Source organism: Tiliqua scincoides, chromosome 5, assembly GCF_035046505.1.
Source record: "Tiliqua scincoides isolate rTilSci1 chromosome 5, rTilSci1.hap2, whole genome shotgun sequence".
In the NCBI taxonomy this organism is placed as follows: domain Eukaryota; kingdom Metazoa; phylum Chordata; class Lepidosauria; order Squamata; family Scincidae; genus Tiliqua; species Tiliqua scincoides.
The window spans coordinates 9,242,334-9,267,870 of NC_089825.1; the positions used below are offsets into that span (position 1 = coordinate 9,242,334).

General features: G+C 43.3%; 1 protein-coding gene across 1 annotated transcript; it reads left to right on the plus strand.

Annotated features, from left to right (window-relative positions):
• Nucleotides 1–2,335: 2,335 nt before the first annotated feature.
• RNF32 (ring finger protein 32) lies at nt 2,336–25,537 on the plus strand. The gene is made up of 9 exons (XM_066627521.1): nt 2,336–2,385; nt 4,240–4,359; nt 5,275–5,539; nt 8,960–9,102; nt 9,745–9,777; nt 13,235–13,359; nt 15,363–15,471; nt 23,635–23,802; nt 25,292–25,537. The coding sequence occupies exons 2-9, from the start codon at nt 4,339–4,341 to the stop codon at nt 25,535–25,537; spliced, it is 1,110 nt and encodes a 369-aa protein (XP_066483618.1). The 5' UTR covers nt 2,336–2,385; nt 4,240–4,338.

The window sequence follows — 25,537 nt, forward strand, 5'->3', positions numbered from 1 at the left end:
TGTGATAGCAACATTGAGAGCCAGGGTGGTGTAGTGGTTTGGGTGGTGAACTTGGGCCTGGAAGACCCAAGTTCAAATCCCCCCTCAGCCACCAAGCTTCCTAGGTGACGTTGGGCCAGTCACTTTCTCTCAGCCTCACCTACCTCACAGGGTTGTTGTGAGGACAAGAAAGAGGGGAGCAGGGCGGTAGTAAAACAAAAAAATATCATAGATGTGTAATTTACAGCAGAATGGAAAGAAACAAACCAGAGTGAAATAACTCGATTCTATCAAAGGTTATAGCCACAATACCCAAATACAAAAATACAACTGTCCTCAGTTTTAAAAGTATATTTCCTTAACTCAAACCGGACCAATGAGACTGATTGTTTGAAGAGCAAATGAGATATTATGACACAGTATGGAACCAGTAAGGTATTGTAAGATGATACTCTCAGGGGGGATGATGCCACTAATAACCAAAGTTGTGGAAATCGTGGTTTTTAGGAATAATACCATCATTTTATGTATCATTTGATGTGTAATTTAATGCAGAATGTAATGAAACTGCATTGAAATATCTGTGTTCTATCAAAAGTTATAGCCGAATACCCAGAAAAGCACAACTGACTTATGTAACAAAGTCAATTTCTTTAACTCAAAACTGACCAATGAGTCTGAGTGTTCTGAGAGCTAAAGAGGTGTTGATATGACACAGCATGGAACCCAATAAGATGTTATAGCTCCCTTTTCTGTGTATCAGAGAGAATACTTGAACTCCTATTCCAGTGGTTCATAAACTGTGGGTCAGGACCAACTGGTGTGTTGCAAACTGATTTTTGGTGTTTCGCCAAAGGATGATGAAAAGATCAGATATAATTAATTGACTCAAGCAATTGAAATTTAAAATGTTAGTTCCTAGGATCAAGTATTTTTTGAACAACCATGCTGGGGGAGGTACTTATGTAACTAACAGCCCAATCTGAGCTCTCGTGGTGCGCGGCTGCAGCAGCACCAAAAACTGCTACCACTGCATCCTGCACGCCAATGGCAGCCGTGGGCAGCACTTCGGAAGAAGGGGACACCTTGGAAGAAGAGGGAAGAGCGTTTCTGTTGGGCGCTGAGCCCCACAGGGAGCAGAGCTCCACCAGTTCTGCCTCCCTGCCTCCCCACTCCCTCCCCCTGGCAAGCCTCCCCCACCCTCTCCCTGCCTCCCAGTCACGCCTCCGCCCTGTCCCAGAACACCTCCTCCCTGTCCCTGCTTACCTTACCATAGCTCAGTGGTCTGTGCGACTGCCAAGCAGTTGAGGTCGGGCACCTGCCCAGCGCTAACCCAGCACCAGCCAGCACTGGGCTAGCATGGGCGCTGGCCCGGCGTTAGGCCTAGCAGCAGTGCAACAGTGCGCACCAGCAATAAGCCGGTGCATCGAGCCCAACATTGGGCTGTAAGGCTACAATCCTATGCACTCTTTCCTGGGAGCAAGCCCCACTGAAAGTGACAGGGCTTACTTTTGAGTACCCACTTAGGATTGGGCTGTAAGGGCGCAGTCTTCCCGTGCGCTGGAACACATACGTGTGCATATATGGCAGGGCATCTGGTGCATGTGCACACGAAGCAGTGGATCCTCAATTGAGGACGCAATCCCTGCGCTGGAACACACAAGCCAAGAGGCTTGCACTGTTTCCAGCGTGGGATAGGGGTCCTTACCTCTGGGTAAGGCACCCTTGCCCCATGGGTCTCCTCAGACTTAGGTGGCTTGAAGCTGCTCCAAGCTCCCAGGGAACAGGGGTTGTGACCCGGCATAGCTACCAGATCCCAGACCCGCCCCAAGACAGCCTCATTGCTGAGCATGCCCCTGTCACCTCTCCATGCCCTGGTGACCACTCAACCCCCTGAGGGGAAGAGGAGGGGCAGTGGCGTAGCTGGAGGGGTGTGGAAACTCAGTGTGGCGGGCAAGCGAACCCTCCTTCGGAGCCATTCCCAGCGGGGTTGGGCAAAACGGAGCCGTACGGCTTGCTCGCCACACTGAGGCTCCCTACCAGGCTGGGTGCACCACCCCCCTCAAGCTACGCCACCAGGGAGGGGAGCTGCGTGGGCACAGCCGCCCTCAGCAAACAAGGCCCCAGCAACCAGAGCGGGTCACGTGACGCCAGCCAACAGACGCTGGTACCTCGTCCTTCGTTCCACTAAGCGCTACGCCACAAAAGCGCGCGAAAGCCTCGCGCCTGCGCACTGGCTTCTTCTCGCGGCAACGGGGGGAGGGGTGCGCGCCTGTCACAGCTCGCGCACGCGCAGTACAGAGACACCGCGCGCGGGCGACCGTTGCTTCCAGCGCGCGCTGGCCCGGTTGCTAAGCGACCGGTAGCGTGCGCGCTGGAGCTGGAGGAGAAGAGGCAACTGGGGAGGTCGGTGGGTGGGGAGGGTGAAGGCGCTGCTCGGGGGGACGGGACGGCTCGGCTTCCCAGGGGCGGCTGCGTGTGCTGTGCGCTGCCCACCTCCAGGGGACTGTGCAGGGCAGCAGGGCAGCAGGAGAAGGAGCCCTGCCCCGAGGAACATGCAGGCTGAAGCTTGCCTTGCCTGTGGAGCCCCCTTAGTAGAGCAGGGGACAGTGCCACCTGCATGGCCCCCTCAGGCTGCAGTCCCATCCACGCTTCCCTGGGAGTAAGCCCCATTGAACACAGTGGGACTTGCTTCTGAGTAGACATGCACTAGGCTTGTAGTCTCAGGCAGGTGGTTGGTGAGGGAGAAGAAGGCTCACAGTTTAGTTTAACAGCCCAATCCTAGGCATGTCTAAGAAGAAAATCCCATTATAGTCAGTGGGGCTTACTCCCAAGTAAGTGTGGATAGGATTGCAGCCTAAGAATCCAATCCTAGGCATACCTACTCAGAAGTAAGTCCTGTTATAGTCAACAAGGCTTATGCCCAGGTAAGTGGATAGGATTGTAACCTTAGAGCCCAGACTTTGAGTATGCATGTCTACTCAAAAGTAAATCCCATTATAGTCAGTGGGGCTTACTCCCAAGTAAGTGTGGATAGGATTGCAGCCTAAGAGCCCAATCCTAGGCATGTCTATTTAGAAGTAAGTCCCGTTATAGTCAGTGGAGCTTATTCCAGGTACGTGTGGCCTCATTAAGAGCCTCTTTGTTGTGCTTTGACCACCGATGTATATGCGGTCTGTCATTAAGCGACCTTGTTAAGTGGTACACGCCTGTATATAATTATTTTGTTTGTGCCCCCTATTTGGAACTCCTTCCAACAATATACTAAGGGCCCAATCCTATCCAACTTTTCAGCGTCAGTGCGGCCAAATTGTAGCCTGAGGTAAAGGAACAAACATTTGCTTACCTTGAGGAAGCTGCCATGACTGCTCCCCCACTGTACAATGCAGCACATGCCCCGTTTTCACAACTGCATCAGTGTTAGAATTTTGCATAGGATTTGGGCCCTGCTTGTATTACTGATCGTGTTGGAAATCTGTTACATGAGTAAATATAGAACCTTGGAATCCGTTATAGCAATCCAAATGGAATGGATATAGGTGTGTTCATGTGTTCACAGGCTAGGGAGATATGTGCCCGCATAACTTGCACAAGGAAGGAATTTTTTGTAACACAAAGAATGGGCAAGTGGGGATAGTATTAATTATTAAGAGAATGCTGTGAGTGAGTGCAGAAGTGACAGTAGGAGATGGTTATTGAACAGGAAGACATTTAGCATGATCATTTTAGATTTTGGAGATGGTAAAGTTAATTTTCTTTTCCCATAATATTCAGAACATGATTATGGTCAAAGGGGAACCTGTGGTTGGTGGTCTTTGTTCTGTGTAATTCACAATGTAGGCTATTTGAGATATTTTAGTGGAAATTTTATAATTTTAATTTTATATATAATTTGATCAGAGCACCATTTTGATTTTGAGAGTCTTCACAATCCCAGTTAGCCAAGTAACAGACTGAACCAACATGAGGAGTGGAGAAACGTAAAGAGATCATTGACATCCTCCATGAAGTCTTTTCTCCTAACTGTTCTCCTCAAGGCTTTTTGGCCACCATTTGTTGGCATCTGCATTGCATAACTATGTATGTCTCCTCTGTAGCACTCAGTGATGATGTTGGAATTGACTCAACATATAATAAGCTGATCTGTCCCACTTGGCTCCAACTCTGAGGCACTATGACAACATCAGCACATGCCAATGTGTTACATCTATAGCTTTGGTTGTCAATTACTCCTCAGGTGTTTTGTATTTGTTGTTACAGAGCTACAAGAATTTGACAGTGTATGCTATCAACAGTTCAAATCAGTGGAGCATTGTTCTATACTAAGATAAGGAAACCATCACCGCCTCCAGTTCCGTGATGCAAAAGAACTATTACGAGGTGCACCAATCTCCTGGTTGTAAAACATGCTAAAAGATATAGCCTTTAAAGCAGGGGTCTCCAAACCCTGGCCCGGGGGCCAGATGTGGCCCGCGGAGATCCTCTGTCTGGCCTGCAGCCAGTCTCTGATCTGCTGAGAGCCTCTGGCCCAGTTGACCAAACACAACCAGAGTCGTGCTTGTGGGGTGGGGGAATGGGGATCCATTTAAGTGTGTGTGTGCTTTATTTCTTGGGCTGTGTTGGTGCTTGGAGAAATCCTGGACATTTAAGCCCATTCACTCATTCATTTCAGTCATTCAACAAAGTTCCGTCTCTAGTGTATTTATTTAAATTTTAGATTTCATTTTTTTTTTGGCCCTCGACACTGTGTCAGATATTTGATGAGGCCCTTCGGCCAAAAAGTTTGGAGACCACTGCTTTAAACTATGGCATTTTAAATAGGCTCACAATGTATATGAAATATCCACCAACTTTTTTTTTTAATGTGCAGTTACTTTGGAAGGCAAGAGTAGCCTTAGGTTTTGTTTTTAATTACATTGAAACAAAATATGTTTAGGCATGTCAAACTTTTATAGTTCATAATGAGTTTATTGCACATAATAATTATGGGTTCAGTAATTAAAAGTTTAAAAATTGCTGCTATTTTATTTAATATAAATGATAAATCAAAGATTTCTTTTGCCTTTATATAAGTTAAAGTTAGAATGTGTCAAACATCAATCTTATGTTTCATATTATGGTAATTGTATATTAGTAAGACTTCAAGCATGGGAGTTGTATAGGTATAAAGCTTCTCTCAAGTTTAAAAAAAAGCCATTATTGGCTAAGGGCTGAATTTCTTTTGTTGTTAATATGCTGTACATAACGTACACATTCAGAAGTAATTTATAATAATAATTATGAAACTTTATTTAGGGGAGTTCCTCCAAACGGGAGTCTGTAGCGCTTACTGCTGTGGCATTACAAGATCACATTTTACATAATCTTCAGCTCCAGAATCTTTCATTAGCGGATCCTTTTAAATCAAAGAACTGGAGTAAAAAGAACAGACCTGTGAACAAAGAGAGAATCAGAGCAGTAGTAGATACTGGATTAAGAAAACCAAGCAGTTGCCAAAGAAAACATGAAGATCCAGAAAAGGAATATGTCCTTGATCCTTGTCCTCAACTTTTAACATTAGGTAAATCATTATCATATTCCAATGTGTATCATTCTGCTTCTTAAGAAAACTAACTAAAGTATCATAAGTAGATGCTGTTTCCATGTTGCAACATAGCATAAGCTTATAAGAGCCTAACTGCAGCTTACAAGCAGGTCCATGAGTCTGGATTTCGGATTATCACTGCTGGAAAGAAGTGCTGGATAATCTGAGGAGTTACAGGGGTACATGAAGGCAACAGCTCTTCTCTGTTTGTCCTGAACATCTGGTATTCAAAAGGATACTGCCTCTAAGCTTAGAGATTTTAAATATGGTCTATAGATGGAAACTTTAAAGACTGGGGCCAATTCATTTCCAGGCCAAAAAATCCTTCTCCCCTCCCCCCCCCCCAATGTTCAGATCAGTAAATTTAGTACCTGAACTGGGAGGTGATCATTACTAACTAATGGCTGGGAATAAAATGGTGCTGGGATTACTGACATTACTGCTGACCATGTTTTTAAACAAACATAACACATTACCTTCATGTGAGCTTGTAACTTGTAATCTTTTCTGTTTGCATGGGCATATGCATGCATATATTGTTCAAACAGGTCTTAAAAATATCCTTTAAAAAATTCTGACTTTAACTTACAGCACACTGCCCTGAATATACTATAGTTTTTTTTTCCATTTGTCACACACATATCTTAATTTCCTTTGAGAATAAAGGAGGGCAAAAGATAATTCTGCCAGAATGGAGAATTTTGTCATTTTGGAAGAAAATGGTTTATAACGTCTCTTTAGACTATGAGCCCTTTTAGGACAGTGAGCCATTAGTTATTTGATTTTCTCTGCAAACCACTTTGTGAACTTTTAGCTGAAAAGTGGTATATAAATACTGTTAATAATAATAGCTACTGAAAATACAGTGCAATGAAGTTGCATTGGCACCATCTAAAGTTGCATTATTCATATAAATGGGATATTTATAAGCATTTTGTAAATCACCTTTTTAAATAAAACATAGGTACTAGTCTGGGTATAAAATTTATATTAACCTTTACCTAGCCCTTGATCAAAATTTTACAAGTTATGTTTTCATAATGGTTTGGAAGCAAACCCATGAACAATGCCTGCACTTAAAACACCTACTTCAAATCAAGAAGCAGTTGTACCCACAGTAACATGCATGGATGCAAAAGCTTAGAATCCTGCCTCAGGAAATAGGAGTTGCAGTGGCAAAGCACAGTATTGCTGTGAGGTGTTGTTTTGTCTGACTGACAATCAGGAAGACTTGCCCAACCACCACTTTTATAATTCTCTGACTTTCTCTTCAAGTTTCTACTGTCATCCTTATTAACCCAAATATATTAAGCCTGGTAGCTTTAAAAGTGAAAAGGGGAGGAAAGAAAAAGCTCTTGTTTTAAAAAGCTGAGATTCCCCATTTCATGTAGTATGATAGCTCAGTTCTGTCGTTTGATTCATTACACAGGCCTTCCTCACAAGGAAGCTGCTTGAATCAGCATATAAGGTACCTATGCCATACCCACAAAACTAGAACCGTTTGGGCAAAACCAATGCCCTTTTTGGATTCAGCACCCCAAATATACCCAAGAATAGGTCTAACTTTTATGACAACAAAATGCTTGTAGGCCTGTGTTATAGATGTGCCAAAGTAACTCTGGTTTAGTGACTAAAAAATTGCAGGTCTATTGTAAAAATATTTTACTGAAATATTTGACAGGCATTGAAGAAAATTACTTAAACATATGTCCCTTTATTGCATGGCCCTTTATTCATTTTAAAATGTATGCCACACCTTTTGGTTAAAACTGTGCCCAAGGCAACTTGCAATAAGACTACAGATTGTCAATATGGAGTATATGAATGACTTCATATTGGTTCAATCTGTGTAAGTTGATTATCAACTGTGAGATAAGCAACCAACTGCCTAGGGCAGTGGTTTCCAAACTGGTGGGTCACGACCCACTAGCCAGGGAAGCACTTTAAGGAGTGGGGAGGGGGGAAGGCAGCAACATGATCCCCAGGATTGCGCTGCTGCCAGAGACAGGAGAGTTTTTTAAAACCTACTGGCAGTCAGCACTAGAGTCTAAAAAATTGTTTCAAATATGACTTTTTTGGGGGAGGGGGGGGCTGGACAAACATCGAAAAAAGGAAAAAAAACTGGCACTTCTGGTTTTCGTAGCAAAAACGGAAGTGCCTGGTTTTTTGTTATTTTTACATGTTTGGAGGCGCTGTGGGTTCCCCAGACTCTGGCACTGGCTGCCGGTAAGTAAAAAATACTGCTGGGGATTGTGTTGCTGCCATAACCCCCCTATCTGCACACACTTAACAGTGCTCCCAACTCTCTTGTAGGAGGTTGGGAAGCACTGGCCTAGGGAGACCTGGATTGCTTACCAGCAGTCTTGGTACAGTCACACCATGTAGTCCCTAACTGTGTATCATGGTGCTATTCTGCAAAGCATTCAATTGGAAAATGCAAGGTATGAGAGAGTATGTTTCAAATGCTTTGAAATCTGCTAGATCTTTCACAAGTGACAGACAATTAACAAGCCCTTCAAAGAACACTTTGTTGAATTTGCTCATTGACTGAAGAATTCACTTCTCATAAGAGGTGGATGCTAGTTTCTGAAACCAGTCTACATTCATATATTATCAATGCATGTTTTGAAAAGCATTATCCATGGGATAGTTTCTGTGCTTCAGGATGAAAATACAAAGCAACAGGATTTTAAACCCATGGAGGAGATGTTCCAATTACTTTTATTTTGATTCTGGATTTTGTAAACTGTTGCCCAGCTTTGTACATAACTCTGTTCGCTGGTAACTTGAGAAAAAGAATTGTCTGAGGTGCCACTTACCTGAGAAAAGTAGAGCCTACCTGTTAAATTCTTCTCTCAGGTGACGCATCTGCCTATCTGAGCAAGCGAAGCTTAAAAGTAAATAAAACAAACAAGTGTTTCATTGAAAGTTAGATGTTTAAGTGACATATATTCTGTATAATAAAGTGGAGAATTCTGATACTTTGAATATGTATCAGCACACATAACTGTATGTGTATGCACATGTGTTCACTCTGGTAAATTCTCCTCCTCCCCATTAAATTTCTGGCAGTATTGTGTGAAACCCAAACCTTTTGGGCTGTCGGCCCAAGGACAACAGCCTGTGTGCTTCCTCATGAACACCCTCCATCAGGGTTCAAATTTTGACTGCATAATAAGCCATTTCAACAAAACATGGGACAATTCAGCTTCCATTTATGGGTTGACATTCAGTCCTTTAGTTTCATCAGACCAAACTATTGGTGACATATGAGCAACAATAAGTCCTTCAAACGTATCCTTCCAGGACTCTGTATGTGAGCTCCCATAACTTTTTAAAAGAGCCAATTTTAAAAAGTGCTAGTTTCATTAACCTTATTTTGGGCTTTGCCTGTAGCCCAGAGATTTGGCTTGGTCGAGCTTCCTGCCCTGCCGCTAACAACAGATGAGTGGGAACAGGTGAAGCAGCGATCTATTGAACAGGGGGATTCTGTACAACCTTGTGCCATATGCAGAGAAGAATTTGCGCTTCTGCCACAGGTATTTTTATCTTTGTATTGTGGCAATACTCTGTAAATATGTTGAAATATTTCACCTAATGCCATTAGCACTGTTATACTTCTCTGTCCTAAACTCCTGTGTCAACACTGAGTTAAAATCATGCCTCTTGGCGGCACAATAGCTCATAAGTGCGTCTAACCTGAATGTTCATCTAAAAGTGCAGCAAGACTTCAATTTGAGTTGGTTGTAGAATAATTCCAAAGTTCAGTGTAAAATAATACAGCCAGAATACAATGAACCATACAGTCATTTACCCATGTTGCATGGAGCTTTGAATTTGTTTTTCTTGCACAACAGCCTTCTGGTTTCCCCATCATCCCTTCCATCCTCCAGTGATAAACTGCTTTTTAAATTGAGGGGTGCTTCAAAGTGTTAAAAGGTTTTCTTAACTTCAAGTGGCAGATTTTCATTTATCCAAAATCTAATCACTTAACATAGGTTGCTGTAATCTTTTGCTAGAGTAAAAATTTTTAAATTGCAGTGGAACCCTAAAATGTTCTGTTTTTGCAATGAAAGCTTCTGTTTATCTGTGACGCCTTTGGCAATGTTCGCCAGTTATAAGAATGTTGTGCATTTTCTGAACAAGTTTAAGTTTCAAGGTGTTCTGTTCTTTCTTAACAGGTGTTGCTGTCATGTTCTCATGTGTTTCACAGAGTGAGTAAATCCTACCTTTAACTATGAAAACTGATATGGACAACATAATAGTCTTGCACATTGTATAACTAGGAATAATGTATACTTACATTAGATATAGATATTAGATATAGAGATTAGATATAGATATTACATTTAGATATAGGCTGATGGGTTCTGAGCTGTCTGTGACAGATCAGGAGAGAGATCTTGGGGTGGTGGTGGACAGGTCGATGAAAGTGTCGACCCAATGTGCGGCGGCAGTGAAGAAGGCCAATTCTATGCTTGGGATCATTAGGAAGGGTATTGAGCACAAAACGGCTAGTATTATAATGCCATTGTACAAATCGATGGTAAGGCCACACCTGGAGTATTGTGTCCAGTTCTGGTTGCCGCATCTCAAAAAAGACATAGTGGAAATGGAAAAAGTGCAAAAGAGAGCGACTAAGATGATTACGGAGCTGTGGCACCTTCCTTATGAGGAAAGGCTACGGCGTTTGGGCCTCTTCAGCCTAGAAAAGAGACGCCTGAGGGGGGACATGATTGAGACATACAAAATTATGCAGGGGATGGACAGAGTGGATAGGGAGATGCTCTTTACACTCTCACATAATACCAGAACCAGGGGACATCCACTAAAATTGAGTGTTAGTCGGGTTAGGACAGACAAAAGAAAATATTTCTTTACTCAGCGTGTGGTCAGTCTGTGGAACTCCTTGCCACAGGATGTGGTGCTGGCGTCTACCTTAGACGCCTTTAAAAGGGGATTGGACAAGTTTCTGGAGGAAAAATCCATTATGGGGTACAAGCCATGATGTGTATGCGCAACCTCCTGATTTTAGAAATGGGTTATGTCAGAATGCCAGATGCAAGGGAGGGCACCAGGATGAGGTTATCTGGTGTGCTCCCTGGGGCATTTGGTGGGCCGCTGTGAGATCCAGGAAGCTGGACTAGATGGGCCTATGGCCTGATCCAGTGGGGCTATTCTTATGTTCTTACATGTTTTTCTTCCTAATCTTCATAGTTAAAAACGTATATTTTGGGATACTTTTTTAGGAAAACATCCCTTATCTTGTTCAAAATGTTATCACTTGTATGCTTATGGGCAGTACCAACTTTAAGATGCTAGAACTGCATGTAATTATGCCTTCAAATCAAGTGTATCTAAACAATAATAATTTGCAACATTGAACCAGATCAGATACTGCAAAATGAGCAGCATGATGCTATACGGGTAGAGCCTATTTATTTGTGTTAGTTCTGTTCCGTGACTTGGCACGATTAACAAAAAATGCGTTGTGCTAAATTCCATAGAGTTACGCAAAGAGGCTGCAGCCTGACACTTTTGGATGGAAGGAAACTAAGGCAGCTGTTATCAATCCCTTCCCCTTTCACAGGTGGGATCCTGAGCTTGCTTGGGAAGCCTTGACCTCTGTGTCCCAGGCAGCCTCCTGACAGCACTGCAGGTTCTCTTCCTCCTCTTCGCTGCTGCTGCTCCTGCAGCCCTCCTTGGCTGCCGCCATAATGGAAGCTCCTCTGCCACAGAGCATTCTGGGATTTGTAGTCCAGCTCTCTGCTCACCCTCACCTGTCTCTCCAAGGCTTGCTTGGGAAGGCTTGCTGGAGCAGGAGAGTCTTCATGGGGGGGGGGAATTCAGCAAACACTCCCTGGTCTTTTTTAAAGCAATCCCCTCTCCTCCCCCTCCGTACTCAGCCTTCCCTGTTGCCAGCTGTCCTGCTTCTTTCACAGGTGGGATGTTGAGGTTTTAAGAGTCCAGCCCTATACGTTTCTAATCAGAAGTAAGCCCCATTCTAGTCAATGGGGCTTACTCCCAGGAAAGTTTGGAGAGAATTGTAGGCTAAATCTCATGCTTTGCTTGCTAGAAAGGCTTGCTTGTGTCCATGATTGCCTGCACCATGGGGGGGGGGGGAAACACTCCCTGGTTTTTTTAAAGCAATCCCCTCTGTTGCTACTGCACCTGCCCCTGTGTGTGAGTGAGAGAGAGCAAGCTCCATCTTGCTGTACATGTTCTGGCTACAGAGGTTTTCCGCCACCCCTTCCTAACCTCCGCTGGCTCAGGGGCTCCAGGAATGTTACTGTTCCTTCAAAAGGGGAACTTCTTCCATGGCTGCAGGGCTATTTCCCTGCCTGGGTGAGGCAGAGCCTTTTTGCAGTGTTTTGGGCTGCCTGGAAATGGATCTAGATGCCAGTGCAAGGCAAAGGTGTGTGTGACTTTCAGTTCCCCCACCCCCATTCTTGTTGAGACAAATCCTCAGATAAAAAATCCTTGGAAAAATAGGCTGCACCTGTACATGTCTTCTCAGAAGTTCCATTGTGTTCAATGAGGCTTACTCCTGGGAAAGTGTGCATAGGATTGCAACCTAAGGCAGTTAATTAATAAACACAAATACTGAACTCCTGTTAAGCAAGAACAATACTACTTCTTTCATGAAATAAAAATTTATTTACTGTTCTTAATTTGCTTTTTATTACTGTCCCGTTTTAGTTTTTATGTGTGCTGATGGCTTTGTTTTATGTATTGATTTTAAAAAATTGTTTCAAATATGACTTTTTTTGTTAGTTGACCTGGGCACCCATTGTAAGTGGGGAAAGGCAGGATAAAAATTCATTAAGTACTGTGGGGTCCTCAGTATCCATGGGGATCCATTCCCAGACCCCCTGCTGATATCAATTTCCATGGATAACACAGGCCTACAAAATTGAGTGTCAGAAAAGTTTTCCCCAAAGTTTATGGTGGTTTGATATGAATTTGGGGTGCTGATTCCAAAAATGGCATCCGTTTTGCCCTATCACGTCTAGTTTTGGAGATATAGTATAGCCTCATTAGTGAATGGTTCAAGCAGCTTCCTCATGAGAAAGCTGCTTGAACCATTCACTAAAGAGGCTATGCCATGTCTCCAAAACTAGACGTGATAGGGCAAAACAGATGCCATTTTTGGAATCAGCACCCCAAATATACCCAGGAATTGGTGTAACGTTTAAGGAAGCAAAATGTGTGTAGGCCTATGTAATCGCGTCTGTGGAGAGGCCCAGACCCCAAAACTGGAAGTACCTTTTAGAAGGTTCCGGCAGGCTTTCCAGGGTGCAGGGAGGCCATGCGCAACTTCCAGTCATGTCGGGGAGGCCCTCCAGCATGAATGTGTGATCCATGTTGAGTCATACCTGTGGATGAGGAGGGCCAACTGTAAATTGGAGCTGGCAGCCTGAACCACATCCCAGAACAGTGCTCCAGCCTGTTCTTCAGCTCCTAGAGGACTTGTAAACACATGAACCAGGGCAGAAACTGTAGGAAGTCCTCTCCTTTTCCACAACCCAACTCCATTATTTTGGGATAATATCTCTCCAGATGTACCAGCATTAGATATCATGCACCTGTGGAAAAAGCTGGGTGGGGGAGTGTTGGGGAGTGTTGATCTCAAGCAAAAGTAAAGTGAAAACTTAATGTTGTTTTTTCTAGGCATGCCTGAAAGCTTTTGAAAGATTTGCAGGTAAAAAGACCTGCCCGATGTGTAGAAAAATCCAGTACCAGACCAGAGTAATTCATGATGGAGCACGTCTATTTAAAATAAAATGTGCTACAAGGTAAGGATGAGTGGCAAATGACAAAACTTTTTGCTGAAAAACATTTCTTGAAAGTCAGCATTCTGTTACCAGCAGTGCTGGTAACTCCTTGTTTTGGAGTACTTGGGGATTTGTTTGGGAAGGAGGCCTGAGGCCAAGCTCAGGCATTCAACAAAAATGTACAAAAATCAGAAAAGCACTCGCTTACTCACAAATAGAGAAGAAAAAGCAACACCCACTATACATGCAGTCAATTTGACTTCACACAAGTCAAAGACAAGAAAAATAACAGGGAATTGGTGGGTCTTTGACCAGGCCACTGATGAAGGTTACCTATCCTGCAAGACTTGAGATTTTTGAATTGCATAGGGTCACAGTGGCAGATGGCCAATTAAGCCAGTCTCCCTGGGGAAAGGCAAGTCTCAAAGACAGAGCTATGAAACAGGCCTTATATCCAAAGAAACAGTGGTCATACACAGAGCAGGGCATCATAGCTGAGCCACCTTTCTTGAATGGAAGGGACACTTGGAGGGAGAAGCATCCCAAAAGCTTAACTGACCAACCTGCACTGGCTTAGCAGTTTCAGTAGAGCTCGAAGAGTTGGAAGGAAAGAAGGCTTGAGAAGAAATAAGGTTGCAGGGTGTTACTTTCCTGGGTGCCAGCTGATACAGTGTTACTCAGATGAAGGCTTGAATGGGGATGACTTGACACAGCAGCAGTGGACCTGTGGCAAGGCAGGGTAGCAGGCCACAGGTGGGGAAGCAAAAATCACAAGGCTCTAGCACTCAGAGTTTTTAGAGATTTTTCCTCCATAGAAGCCTTTGGGATTCTTAGGTGGGGTGACTTAGAGCAGGGGTGCCCAAACCCCGGCCCTGGGGCCACTTGTGGCCCTCGAGGCCTCTCAATGTGGCCCTCAAGGAGCTTACAGTCTCTAATGAGCCTCTGGCCCTCCAGAGATTTGTTGGAGCCCACACTGGCCCGACACAACTGTTCTCAGTGTGAGGGTGACTGTTTGACCTCTCGCTTGAGCTGTGGGATGAGGGCTCCCTCCACTGCTTGTTGTTTCACGTCTGTGATGCAGCAGCAGCAAAGGAAAGGCCTTTTATAGGCCTTGAGCTATCGAAAGACCTTCATTCATTCATCTTTAATATATTCATTTATGTAAATGTATGTAAATTTATTCAAATTTGAAATGTAAATTAATTCTTTTTTCCCTAGCCCCTGACACCTTGTCAGAGAGACGATGTGGCCCTTCTGTCAAAAACTTTGGACACCCCTGACTTAGGGGATCCTCTGTGGCCAGTAAAGGACCCCCTGCTGGGTTCAGCCTTTGTTTCCCACTCAGTTGAGGGTGCAGTAACAAGTTGGATGTCCATTGGCATCCAGTGATTGAAGCGCTGGATGTTCTCCTATCATTTTATGGTCTTTTATCTTAAAAAAAATGACAATAAGTTTACCTGCTTGCACATTTTCCCTGAATTAAAAGAAAGAAAACAAATAAGATTTATTCCTGTGCAACTCCTTGGCTAACCATCCTGCAGCAGAAGTGGGAATTGTTTAATTTGAGGCTAGCACAAATAACTGCTGAAGCTTTTGTCAGAATTTATAACATCTAAAGAGTCTTAAGTCACTAAATGTGGTCGTAGTCGTAATTGGTGTGAAATCTGCAAATGGGAAGCATCTTGTCTCGGCCTAAAACTACCTGTTAACAAGAGGAGAACCTGTCATGTTTCTGTAATAGTGGAAAACAAAAGAGCTGGTGCAAATTAATTTTGAGTGTCTGGTGGCCACATTTCACTTGCTCCACACAGCAGATCTGAGTCCCCATGTAATGGAAGCTAGTCTTGTAAATCAGCCACCAGATATAGTAACGGACAGTTTTTCATTCCACTTGCTCTTCGTAAATTGGGTGGCAACTTGCTACTCCAGCACATTTCAAGTGCTCTCCCCCCAACCCGACCAATACCTTATTTCTAGACTTTATGTTTGGATTTGTGAAAGAACTGCAACTTTCCATCCCACAGAATTCAAGCCTCATGGAGAGGGTATATTGTTAGAAAATGGTTTAAAAACCTGAGAAAAACAGTTCCTCCAAAAGACCCCACATTAAGAAAGATATTCTTTGAAGAAAAGGTACGTCTGAAAATTCTTTACCCCTAATTACGTTCTTCACCTCCTTCCAAAATATTTTATAAAGCCGATAACTGTAATTAGCTGGAGTTCTTCTATATGTGAAAATAAAAACCAAATTTGCAAGTAAGTATTCTCTTACAGTTTTTTCCCTTGTCTGTGTAGCATTAATGTGCTTCAATTTATTTTTGGTTTTAATGGGAACATAAGAACAGCCCTGCTGGATCAGGCTATAGGCCCATCTAGTCCAGCTTCCTGTATCTCACAGTGGCCCACCAAATAATTCCGTGAGCACACACGACAACAGGAGACCCACTTCCAGGTGCCATCCCTTGCGTTTGGCATTCTGGGGTAACCCACTTCTAAAATCAGGAAGTTGCACATACACATCATAGCTTGTAACCCACGATGGCCTCTTAAGTTGGCCTCTTACTGGGAGGGAATCCACTATGAATTCCAGTCTCAGACCCCACTAAAAGCCCTCCTCCTAATAGGCATTTACTTCACTATGCACCAGCACCCAGAGCAAAATTTCAGATGGAGGGCAAGGAGTGGGAATCCTTCGGGGAACCATGGGGACAGGGAACCATTTTTTAATTCATTCCTTCACTTTGCAATGTAAAGTGTTTTGTTTTTGTTGTAGATAAATATTCATCATCTTCACACCATGCTGTGTGAAGAAATTTCCCAACTTTTATGTGAAAATCCTCTTCCTATGTGATCCTATTATCAGTAGCATAAAAGAAGTGCCTTATTTAAAATATTCATTCTTTCCCTGGTTCTGTGGAGTAAATGAATTTTTCCAATTTGTTGGCTATATTTTCCAATAACTTTAGTTGTTAGGCATGACCGCTTTCTTTCAAGGCCCTGGTGGTAACATGATGCAGGACCAAGAAATTATTGGCTCTTATCATAAGAACAGCCCCACTGGATCAGGCCATAGGCCCATCTAGTCCAGCTTCCTGTATCTCACAGCGGCCCACCAAATACCCCAGGGAGCACACCAGATAACAAGAGACCTCATCCTGGCGCATCTAGCATTCTGACATACCTTGTTGGCAACCTTCAGTCTCGAAAGACTATGATATCGCGCTCTGAATGGTGGTTCTGGCACAGCGTCTAGTGTGGCTGAAAAGGCCAATTTGGGAGTGACAATCCCTTCCACACTGGGAGCAAGTGCAGTCTGTCCCTGGTCTGTCTCCCTGGCTATGGGCCTTCCTTCTTTACCTCTTAGCCTCAGTCTGTTGGCCAAGTGTCTCTTCAAACTGGGAAAGGCCATGCTGCACAGCCTGCCTCCAAGCGGGCCACTCAGAGGCCAGGGTTTCCCACTTGTTGAGGTTCACTCCTAAGGCCTTCAGATCCCTCTTGCAGATGTCCTTGTATCACAGCTGTGGTCTACCTGTAGGGCGCTTTCCTTGCACGAGTTCTCCATAGAGGAGATCCTTTGGGATCCTGCCATTGCCCATTCTCACAACATGACTGAGCCAAAGCAGGCGTCTCTGTTTCAGCAGTGCATACATGCTAGGGATTCCAGCACATTCCAGGACTGTGTTGTTTGGAACTTTGTCCTGCCAGGTGATGCCGAGAATGCGTCGGAGGCAGCGCATGTGGAAAGCGCTCAGTTTCCTCTCCTGTTGTGAGTGAAGAGTCCATGACTCGCTGCAGTACAGAAGTGTACTCAGGACGCAAGCTCTGTAGACCTGGATCTTGGTATGTTCCATCAGCTTCCTGTTGGACCAGACTCTCTTTGTGAGTCTGGAAAACGTGGTAGCTGCTTTACCGATGCGTTTCTTTCTCTCGATACCGAGCTAAACAGTGTCGGAGATTGTTGAGCCAAGGTACACAAAGTCATGGACAACCTCCAGTTCATGCGCAGAGATTGTAATGCAGGGAGGTGAGTCCACATCCTGAACCATGACCTGTGTTTGCTTAAGGCTGATCGTCAGTCCAAAATCTTGGCAGGCTTTGCTAAAACGATCCATGAGCTGTTGGATATCTTTGGCAGTGTGGGTGGTGACAGCTGCATCGTCGGCGAAGAGGAAGTCACGCAGACATTTCAGCTGAACTTTGGACTTTGCTCTCAGTCTGGAGAGGTTGAATTGCTTTCCATCTGATCTGGTCTGGATCATATCTGACAAGAAGACCAACAAGGCGGCAGACTGGTTTGAAGCCCACTCTGAGGAGTTGACACCAGTGATTGAGGAAAAGAGGAGAGCTCAAGCAGCATACAAGGCCTGTCCCAGTGAGCGCAACCTGCAGGTCCTCTGAGCTGCTCGCAGTGAAGTCCAGCAGACTGCCAGGAGATGTGCTGGTGACTACTGGCTCCAGCTCTGCTCCCAGATACAGATAGCAGCTGACACGGGCAACATCAAGGGGATGTATGATAGTATCAAGCAGGCCCTAGGTCCAACACAGAAGAAAATTGCCCCTCTGAAGTCTGCCACAGGCAAGGTCATCCAGGATCGGGCGCAGCAGGTGGAACGCTGGGTGCAGCACTACTCTGAGCTATATTCCAGAGAGAATGTGGTCACCGAAGAAGCACTGAACAACATTGAGTGCCTGCCTGTGCTGGAGGAGCTTGACAGTGAACCAACCCTAGAAGAACTTCACATGGCCCTGGACTGCCTTGCCTTTGGCAAGGCACCTGGAAAAGTCAGCATCCCTGCTGAAGTCCTAAAGTGCTGCAAAGAGATCATCGTCACTGAGCTGCATGAAATCCTCTGTCTCTGCTGGAGAGAAGCTGGAGTACCTCAAGACATGAGGGATGCAAACATCATCACGCTGTACAAGAACAAAGGCGACAGGGGTGACTGCAACAACCGTGGCATCTCTCTCCTTAGCGTTGTAGGAAAGTTGTTTGCCCGAGTTGCACTAAAGAGGCTCCAGGTACTTGCAGAGAGCGTTTATCCAGAATTGCAGTGCGGATTCCGAGCCAACAGGTCCACCACTGATATGGTATTCTCCCTTAGACAACTGCAGGAGAAATGCAGGGAACAGGGATGGCCTCTTCAAGATTCTCCCCAACATCAGATGTCCACCCAGGCTTCTCAGCATCATCAGATCTTTCCACAAGGACATGAAGGGCACTGTTGTCTTCGATGGTTCTACATCAGACCCCTTTGACATCCGAAGCGGAGTGAAGCAGGGCTGTGTTCTTGTACCGACCTTGTTTGGGACTTTCTTCGCTGTGCTGCTGAAGCATGCCTTTGGAACTGCAACAGAAGGCATCTATCTCCAGACCAGATCAGACGGAAAGCTCTTCATTCTGACATAGCCCATTTCTAAAATCAGGAGGTTGCACATACACATCATGGCTTGTAACCCATAATGGATTTTTCCTCCAGAAACTTGTCCAATCCCCTTTTAAAGGCACCCAGGCCAGATGCTGTCACCACATCCCTGTGGCAAGGAGTTCCACAGACCAACCACACGCTGAGTAAAGAAATATTTTCTTTTGTCTGTCCTAATCCTCCCAACACTCAATTTTAGTGGATGTCCCCTGGTTCTGGTGTTTTGTGTTATATCAACTTTCAGAGAGCTGTGTGTGATGATGGTGTTCATTCCAGAGTGAGAAACACAAAATAAGTATATTGAACCCAAACACAATTTTACATCTATAATAAAACACAGGAACAGATCATGGACAAAATAACCCATTGCCCTTGGCTGAGTATTTCTGCCATTCATGATCTCTTCCAATGTTCTTGGACTTCTCAGGCTTGGCTCATGTTGCTTTTTGATGCTCTTGGAACTGATTTCGACTTGTACCTCCCTGAGAGGATCACTACATAAGTTACAACTGGTGACATCTTTAGATATTCCCTTACCTGGTTAGAAACCTTTGCCTTCAGAGCTGTCTTCTGTCAAAGTAAATACCAGCTCTCACCATGTGAGGGCACATTCAAACAATATATTTATCTGATGCCACTGATACCATAAAATGACCTCAAGGAAACTATCATGTCAAACAGGTGACAGGTTAATCAGGCCTTTAGTCTTTATCCTAAAAGAAAATCTGTATAACAACTTGAAAAGATGCACTGGGAAATTAAAGTTAATTACCAGTACTTGTTGAATGCAAAGGAAAATAGGTTGAGTCAAAGCTTGTGAATTCATGGTACCTATTACATACCTGGCTGAGATCCAGAGGGCATACACTTCTGCAGAAGAAAGCTTCCAGGTTCAGATGAACATATGAGGCAAACGGTGTTCAGGCCTCATCCTCAGTAATGAAGAGTTTGTCTTTTTCCCCATCTGAACTTCTTTTTCATTACAACAAAACAAACTGACCCCAACACTTAGCTGCTGAAACCTTGCCTTCTTTCTGACAAGTACACCAGCAATCACTCTGTTTTGCTCTGCACTTTTTTGAACTCTTTCCTTTTCACCATTTCACAGCATATTCTTATCTCTCTCTGCGCTATCATAGGACTAGCACCCCCAGTAGTTAGTTCTGTCTTTTCTGTTTCCCACCCTACAAACAATGTATATATCTTAGGGTGGCCACAGAGAGTTGGGAGTGGGCTGCAGTTGGCCCTCATGTTTCATTTAGTGAGGGTTTACTCCAATCATGGCATTGTATGAAGGGGACCAGAATGGACTGGACACAAAGAAGAAACGACAGATCTTTTACTGCAACCCAAACTGTCTTTGCACCAAGGATACCACAGTACACTGGGGCGAGGACATCTTTATCAGCTTGGGCAGAGGGAACTATCCTCACTAGATGCTTTGGCTCAAGAGGTGGGGACACACTTCTAGCAACACAACTGAATGAGGAAAACATGCTACCCATTTTCTTCTGTCAGCGTGAATTGCTATTATCTGCTTTTTTCTGGATCTAGCTAAACTCAAACTTTTAAAAACAAATGTACATTTATTTATACACATCCAGTCTTCATAGGTCCTCAGTTTGATCCTGAAAAATATAAAGAGTGAGAAGAAATTCAAAGCCCGTAGGTTTTTTGCACAAGACTAAACTTGAGAATGATGAAGATTGTAAATCTTTCCATCAAGAATTCGAATTGGTGTAAAGTACTACCCCTCATAAAACTGCTTCCTATAGCATTGGTTTGTTGCAGTTCTCGTTTGTTGAGGCATGATTGACAGCTGTTGCAGCCAATGGGCCAGTGCATTCAGGTGGCCAATCAACACCAGTTTCCTCATCTTTAACAATGTCTCTGAAATAGCATTTTCACACAGAACCAGACTTTCTAATAATGTGTCTCCCACTTTATGGGAAGTGCTGTATTACTATATTGTCTCCTACTGCCTAGCACCTCCCTGTGGTTTCATGAACACGGGTATACCATACCTGCACAGGATCAAAAGAATGGCACAGATCAAGAGCATAAAAGTACCTTTCTCCCAGTGTCATCACCATGGCTCATACTATTTATCTATGAGCTGCTAAAGGATTCAGAAACATCAAAGTTAGAAGAAATATCATTTAGTTTATAGAAAGGATAACGTGGCTTTCAGAGCAACTGAATAAAATGGTTTTCGCTTTATCTTTTATGATTCAGACTAAGTAGTAAAGGAACATAGAATAAAAGGCTATATTAATTATGAAAGTTGTGGTTGGCTCTGCCCATTTTCTGTGGTTTTTATATCAGCTTTGTATGAGACTTGGACTGTTTTCCACAATGTTTTGTTTTTAGAAGCTTTCTAAAGTGGAGGTTTTTTTAATCATTCCAAATGGCACTAAAACAAAACTAAACAAAAACACAAAGGAGGTGCCTGAGTAAGATCTATTAAAAATACATCCATTTCCTTTGGCAGGAACACACAGAGCAAGTGTCCATTCTGTGTACTGGTAAAGACATCCCACAAAGTTAGACCCTGTATTTGAAACTTCATTGCTTAATAGAGCGTATTTTATTTGTTTGCCAGTGGTAGGCCTTCTCCATGAATCTATTCAAGATCTTACTAATTTAGATGAAAAGGACAGCAAAAGGTTACTGCAACCAGGGTATGCTAATTTTTAACACCAATGTATACAGCAAGTGAAGTGTTGCCTAGAATGTGGTGCATTTGGTAGTGAATTTCTTTGATCCTTATCTATAAACCAGGCTTCTATGTGTCATCTCACTGACATATATTTTTTTATTGCTGTAATTAAATCTTTTCAGATGTACTATCTTCTACCCAGTGAAAAATTCAGACCATTGTTTAGGAAGCTAAGTACGGTATTTGTAAGACAGAGCAGTTTGCTCTAGTGTCCTCCCCACCACACAAGTCCTTCCCAAAGATTTTAATTTAAATCTCACCAAACAGCATAATGGGTCTGGGAGTTTGTTTAGCCATTTGACTTCCTTTATCACATAGAGATGGCAAACATTCTGTTGCTAACTTGATGTTGCTCCAGGCAGCAAGACTAGGAGGATATTAAACTAGTAAAAGCTTATCAGCTGATTCATTGATACGCTGTAAATTCCAGCCTTTTCATTTTACTTTTAAGTCAACACATTAGTAAGCAATTTACTGACATAAAGATGGATTGCTTTAAAATGCCTCCCCTTCAGCGGACAAAGTTCACCCAAAGCTTTTGTGTGCATCTTTATTTAATCACGTTCTTGGGTGTTGCCTACAGTCTATGACTGATGATGCTTTACATATTGATAAAATATTTAGAATTCTTCCACTTTGTCATACAGTTCAAGTTGAAGGGCAGAGAGGTTTACAATAGTGGACACAATTAATTACCCAAATAAATTCAGACAGCTTTTCGAGGGAACTCAAAAGATCTCCAATTTTTAACATAGAGGGGAGTTCCTTTCATCTATTAATTAGCTACTTTTCCTTTGAAGAAACAATGATTTTAGTACTTTTGCCGTAAGACAAAAATAAGAATTTAGAATAGGTAGCATGAACAAAGGATCTAGGGCATTTTCACAAGCAACCCTACTGAAATCTTATAGTTTGGAGTGTCCTATAACTCTTAACTTGGTGTAGAAAGCCAAATGCATTTTAAATTTTAAAATTCATTGCTCTCTCTGATCAGTGGAGCTTCCCCCTCTCCACCTCCATTTGATTTAGGGATATGAGACATGCAAAAAGCATTAAGGCTGCAATCCTAACCACTTTCCTGAGAGTAAGCCCCATTGAACAAAATAGGACTTACTACTGAGTAGACCTGATTAGGATTGTGCCCTAAATGTCACTCATGAAAAGCACTTCCCTTGTCTTTCTCAACCACCACATTTATGGCATAGTAGAATGATTCAAGTTGCAGTGCAATCGAGGGAGATGCCACTTTCTACAGGCAGGAGTGCAAACGGGCAATTGCAGGGCCAGGACTCTTAGGCTTTGCAGAACCGTTGCAAAGAACATTCTGGGGGGCAAGAAAATATTACTGGTTTATGAGGGCAGGGCTAAGTACACTTAGATGTAGTACAAAATCTAAGTGGTTATTAGAAGAAATTCTATTAGAATTTTCTATTTAAACTTTTTCTAATAAACTTTTCTATTCAAATCCTGCAGACCTCTTGCTAAAGACCACTTTTCACTAGTTGAAGCTCTTAGAGTATGTTCCTTCCTTCCCCACATTGTTTTGCTCACCATCTTCCTGATGCAGAGTTCTGTAGGATTCAGAAAAGATCATCTGAACCTTTATTATACTTTAGTTTATATGCACTAGCACACATTCTGCTGTTTAAAAGGAATCCTATTTAAGGGCACCATTTGATATTAAAGATTCTCAGAAGCAATGCCATTCTTTTGAGCAATTTGTGAATAATTCTGAATATATTAAATTTATTACCAAAAGTGACTTCCATTTATGTTGTTATTTAATTCCAACACATTTTCTGATGCTGTAGCTACCATGTTTGGAATTAAGAAGTGTTCCTATCTTTCCCCTAATTACTTGGAAATGTAGATTATTTTGACCAAAAACAGTTATCTCCCCTAAGAGCCTAGTGTAGTGATGGAGGAGTCTTACCCCCCCCCCCAAGTGCTTGAATGCTGGTCTCAATGGCCATAACTGGGATCAAAAAATTTAAAGATTATAAAATGAGGTTATAGAGGACTAGGATTTTCATTATATTTATCTGGATTAAGTAATGAGCCAGACTGTATCTAACCTACTGCAAAAAGAGCCTCTAACTCTGCTTATAACTCATTACAGTGTACTAACAGGAGTAAAAATCTTTGCTCACCCTTCAGTTTGCAGAAATCTGCCAACGATTATTAAATTCATACAATACCAAGATAGATGAATTCTTCTCTGAGATAAATTCTACTGTCACTGCAAGTCGAAATGTGTTTCAGCAACTGGACAAGAAGATGGGCCCCTTCATAGATGAAGTCGAGTGGGAGAAAATACAGAGGCAGGTTGGTTTCAGAGGCAGAAATGCACCTTGGGCTCCATCTACCCATGATAGATTGATTGCAGTGCTGGGCCTCTTTATAATCATTGACAGGGAAGATATTTTTATATATTTGTCATGTTTGTGTTTTCTTTGTCTGTTCTAACTACTGCAATAGAATGCTCCCTTTTATCCTATAAAGGGCGTAATCCAAACGCCAGATCAGGAGGGTCACAAACATGCTGTAAGGCAAATGTTTGCACCTCCTTGAGAGGAAGCCAGGCTGGTGCTCTGAGAAGCGCCAGCTTGTGGAGGCTCACGTAAGCCTCCGTGCCAGCTTCCTCTCTGACTTTTGCATCGCCCAGCTGGGCTAACGCGAAGACAAAAGGTAGGCGGGAGGGAGGCGTTCCTGGGTGGGAGGGCAGCCCCAGGGGCGGGCAGGCAGGAAGCAGGAGGCAGGGCTGGGATTCGGCAGTTATGCTGAATGCCAACCCCCATTCCCGGGGAAAACAGAACAGCTTGAAGCCGCTCTGCTCTCCTTGGACTTGTGCCACCTCAAGAAATGTTTCCCCTTGCCTCTGGGTGAGCTGCTTATGGCCACTATCCTGCGCTGGATACAGTATAGGCCTCCTGGCTTGTCTACTCTAGTGCAGGATAGGATTGTGCCCTAAGTAAGATAAAGTGTATGACTTGTCCAAGACTACCCAGTGGCTGAGCAGGAATTCAAACTCATATTTTCACTGTCCATGCCAAAACTTGATACATTATAGCACAGTGGCTCTCACAATTACCTTATTTGGATTTCTAGCTCCTGAGCCCAACAAAATATATTTACTGTTGTGTAACTGCAAGGGGAAGGTCCATAGAACAGCTGAGGAATTGGGAATTATCTCAGTACTCAGGAGTCTAGTGACGTGGGGATGATTATAAGGGAATTGGGGGAGTATAGGTATATTTTAGTGGGGCTGTTGCCTCTGTATCTTTTTGCCTTTTACTGATGTAAGAAACATATGGACTCCTATCTGGTCAGCGTTTATTTGGTGTTGAACCTGCAATACAACATTTACCTCCTTTGTTGTACTATTCCTACTATACAATGTTAGCATCTTACGGACCCAGCCCATCAGGGACATAGTCCACCAAATTTTTTTCCAGCATTTTAAGAGGTGAATTCTTCTCATGTGCCATCTATGAAATACTTAAAATAGTCTTAGGTTGGGTAGAGTAGAAATGACAAGTATATAGAATTCAGAGCTGCAGAAGTTATGCAGGCTGGTTCAGACTCCATTTCAAATTCTCCATTTTGTAGGCAACAGGGCACTTCTTTTGTTCAATCTAACCTATTTCATATTTGTTTTTACAACTCTGAATTCCAAAGCACTGTCTAAAACCAAAGAATAATGCAAGGTAAATATTATGCAAGGCCATTTGGAATCGTCTGTGGAGGGAATATAACCTGTTGCTTTTTACATGTTTAAACTCTTAAAATATTGACCACTTTCTTTTTGTTTCAGGCATTCCGGCAAGACATAATGGACTGTCCAATTTGCATTATGCCACTTGCCCACCCTACTCATCTTCAAGATGGACCACTCCAAGACAGCCACCAGTCAAGTTCACGTCAGACTGTTCTGCTCTCGTGTTCACACATGTTTCATAATACCTGTCTTCAAGTATTTGAGAATTTTTCCCCAACAGAAAGACCCCTTTGTCCTTTATGCCGCTCCTATTATCAGAAGAAAATTCTTTACTGTTATTAA

Bases quoted from the DNA above. Each gene is read 5' to 3' on its own strand.
- RNF32 (XM_066627521.1), top strand. From the start codon at position 4,339: ATGCAAAAGAACTATTACGAG. The intron at 4,360-5,274 runs GTGCACCAATCT...AACTTTATTTAG, and splicing joins TGCAAAAGAACTATTACGAG to GGGAGTTCCTCCAAACGGGA. The intron at 9,103-9,744 runs GTATTTTTATCT...CTTTCTTAACAG, and splicing joins AATTTGCGCTTCTGCCACAG to GTGTTGCTGTCATGTTCTCA.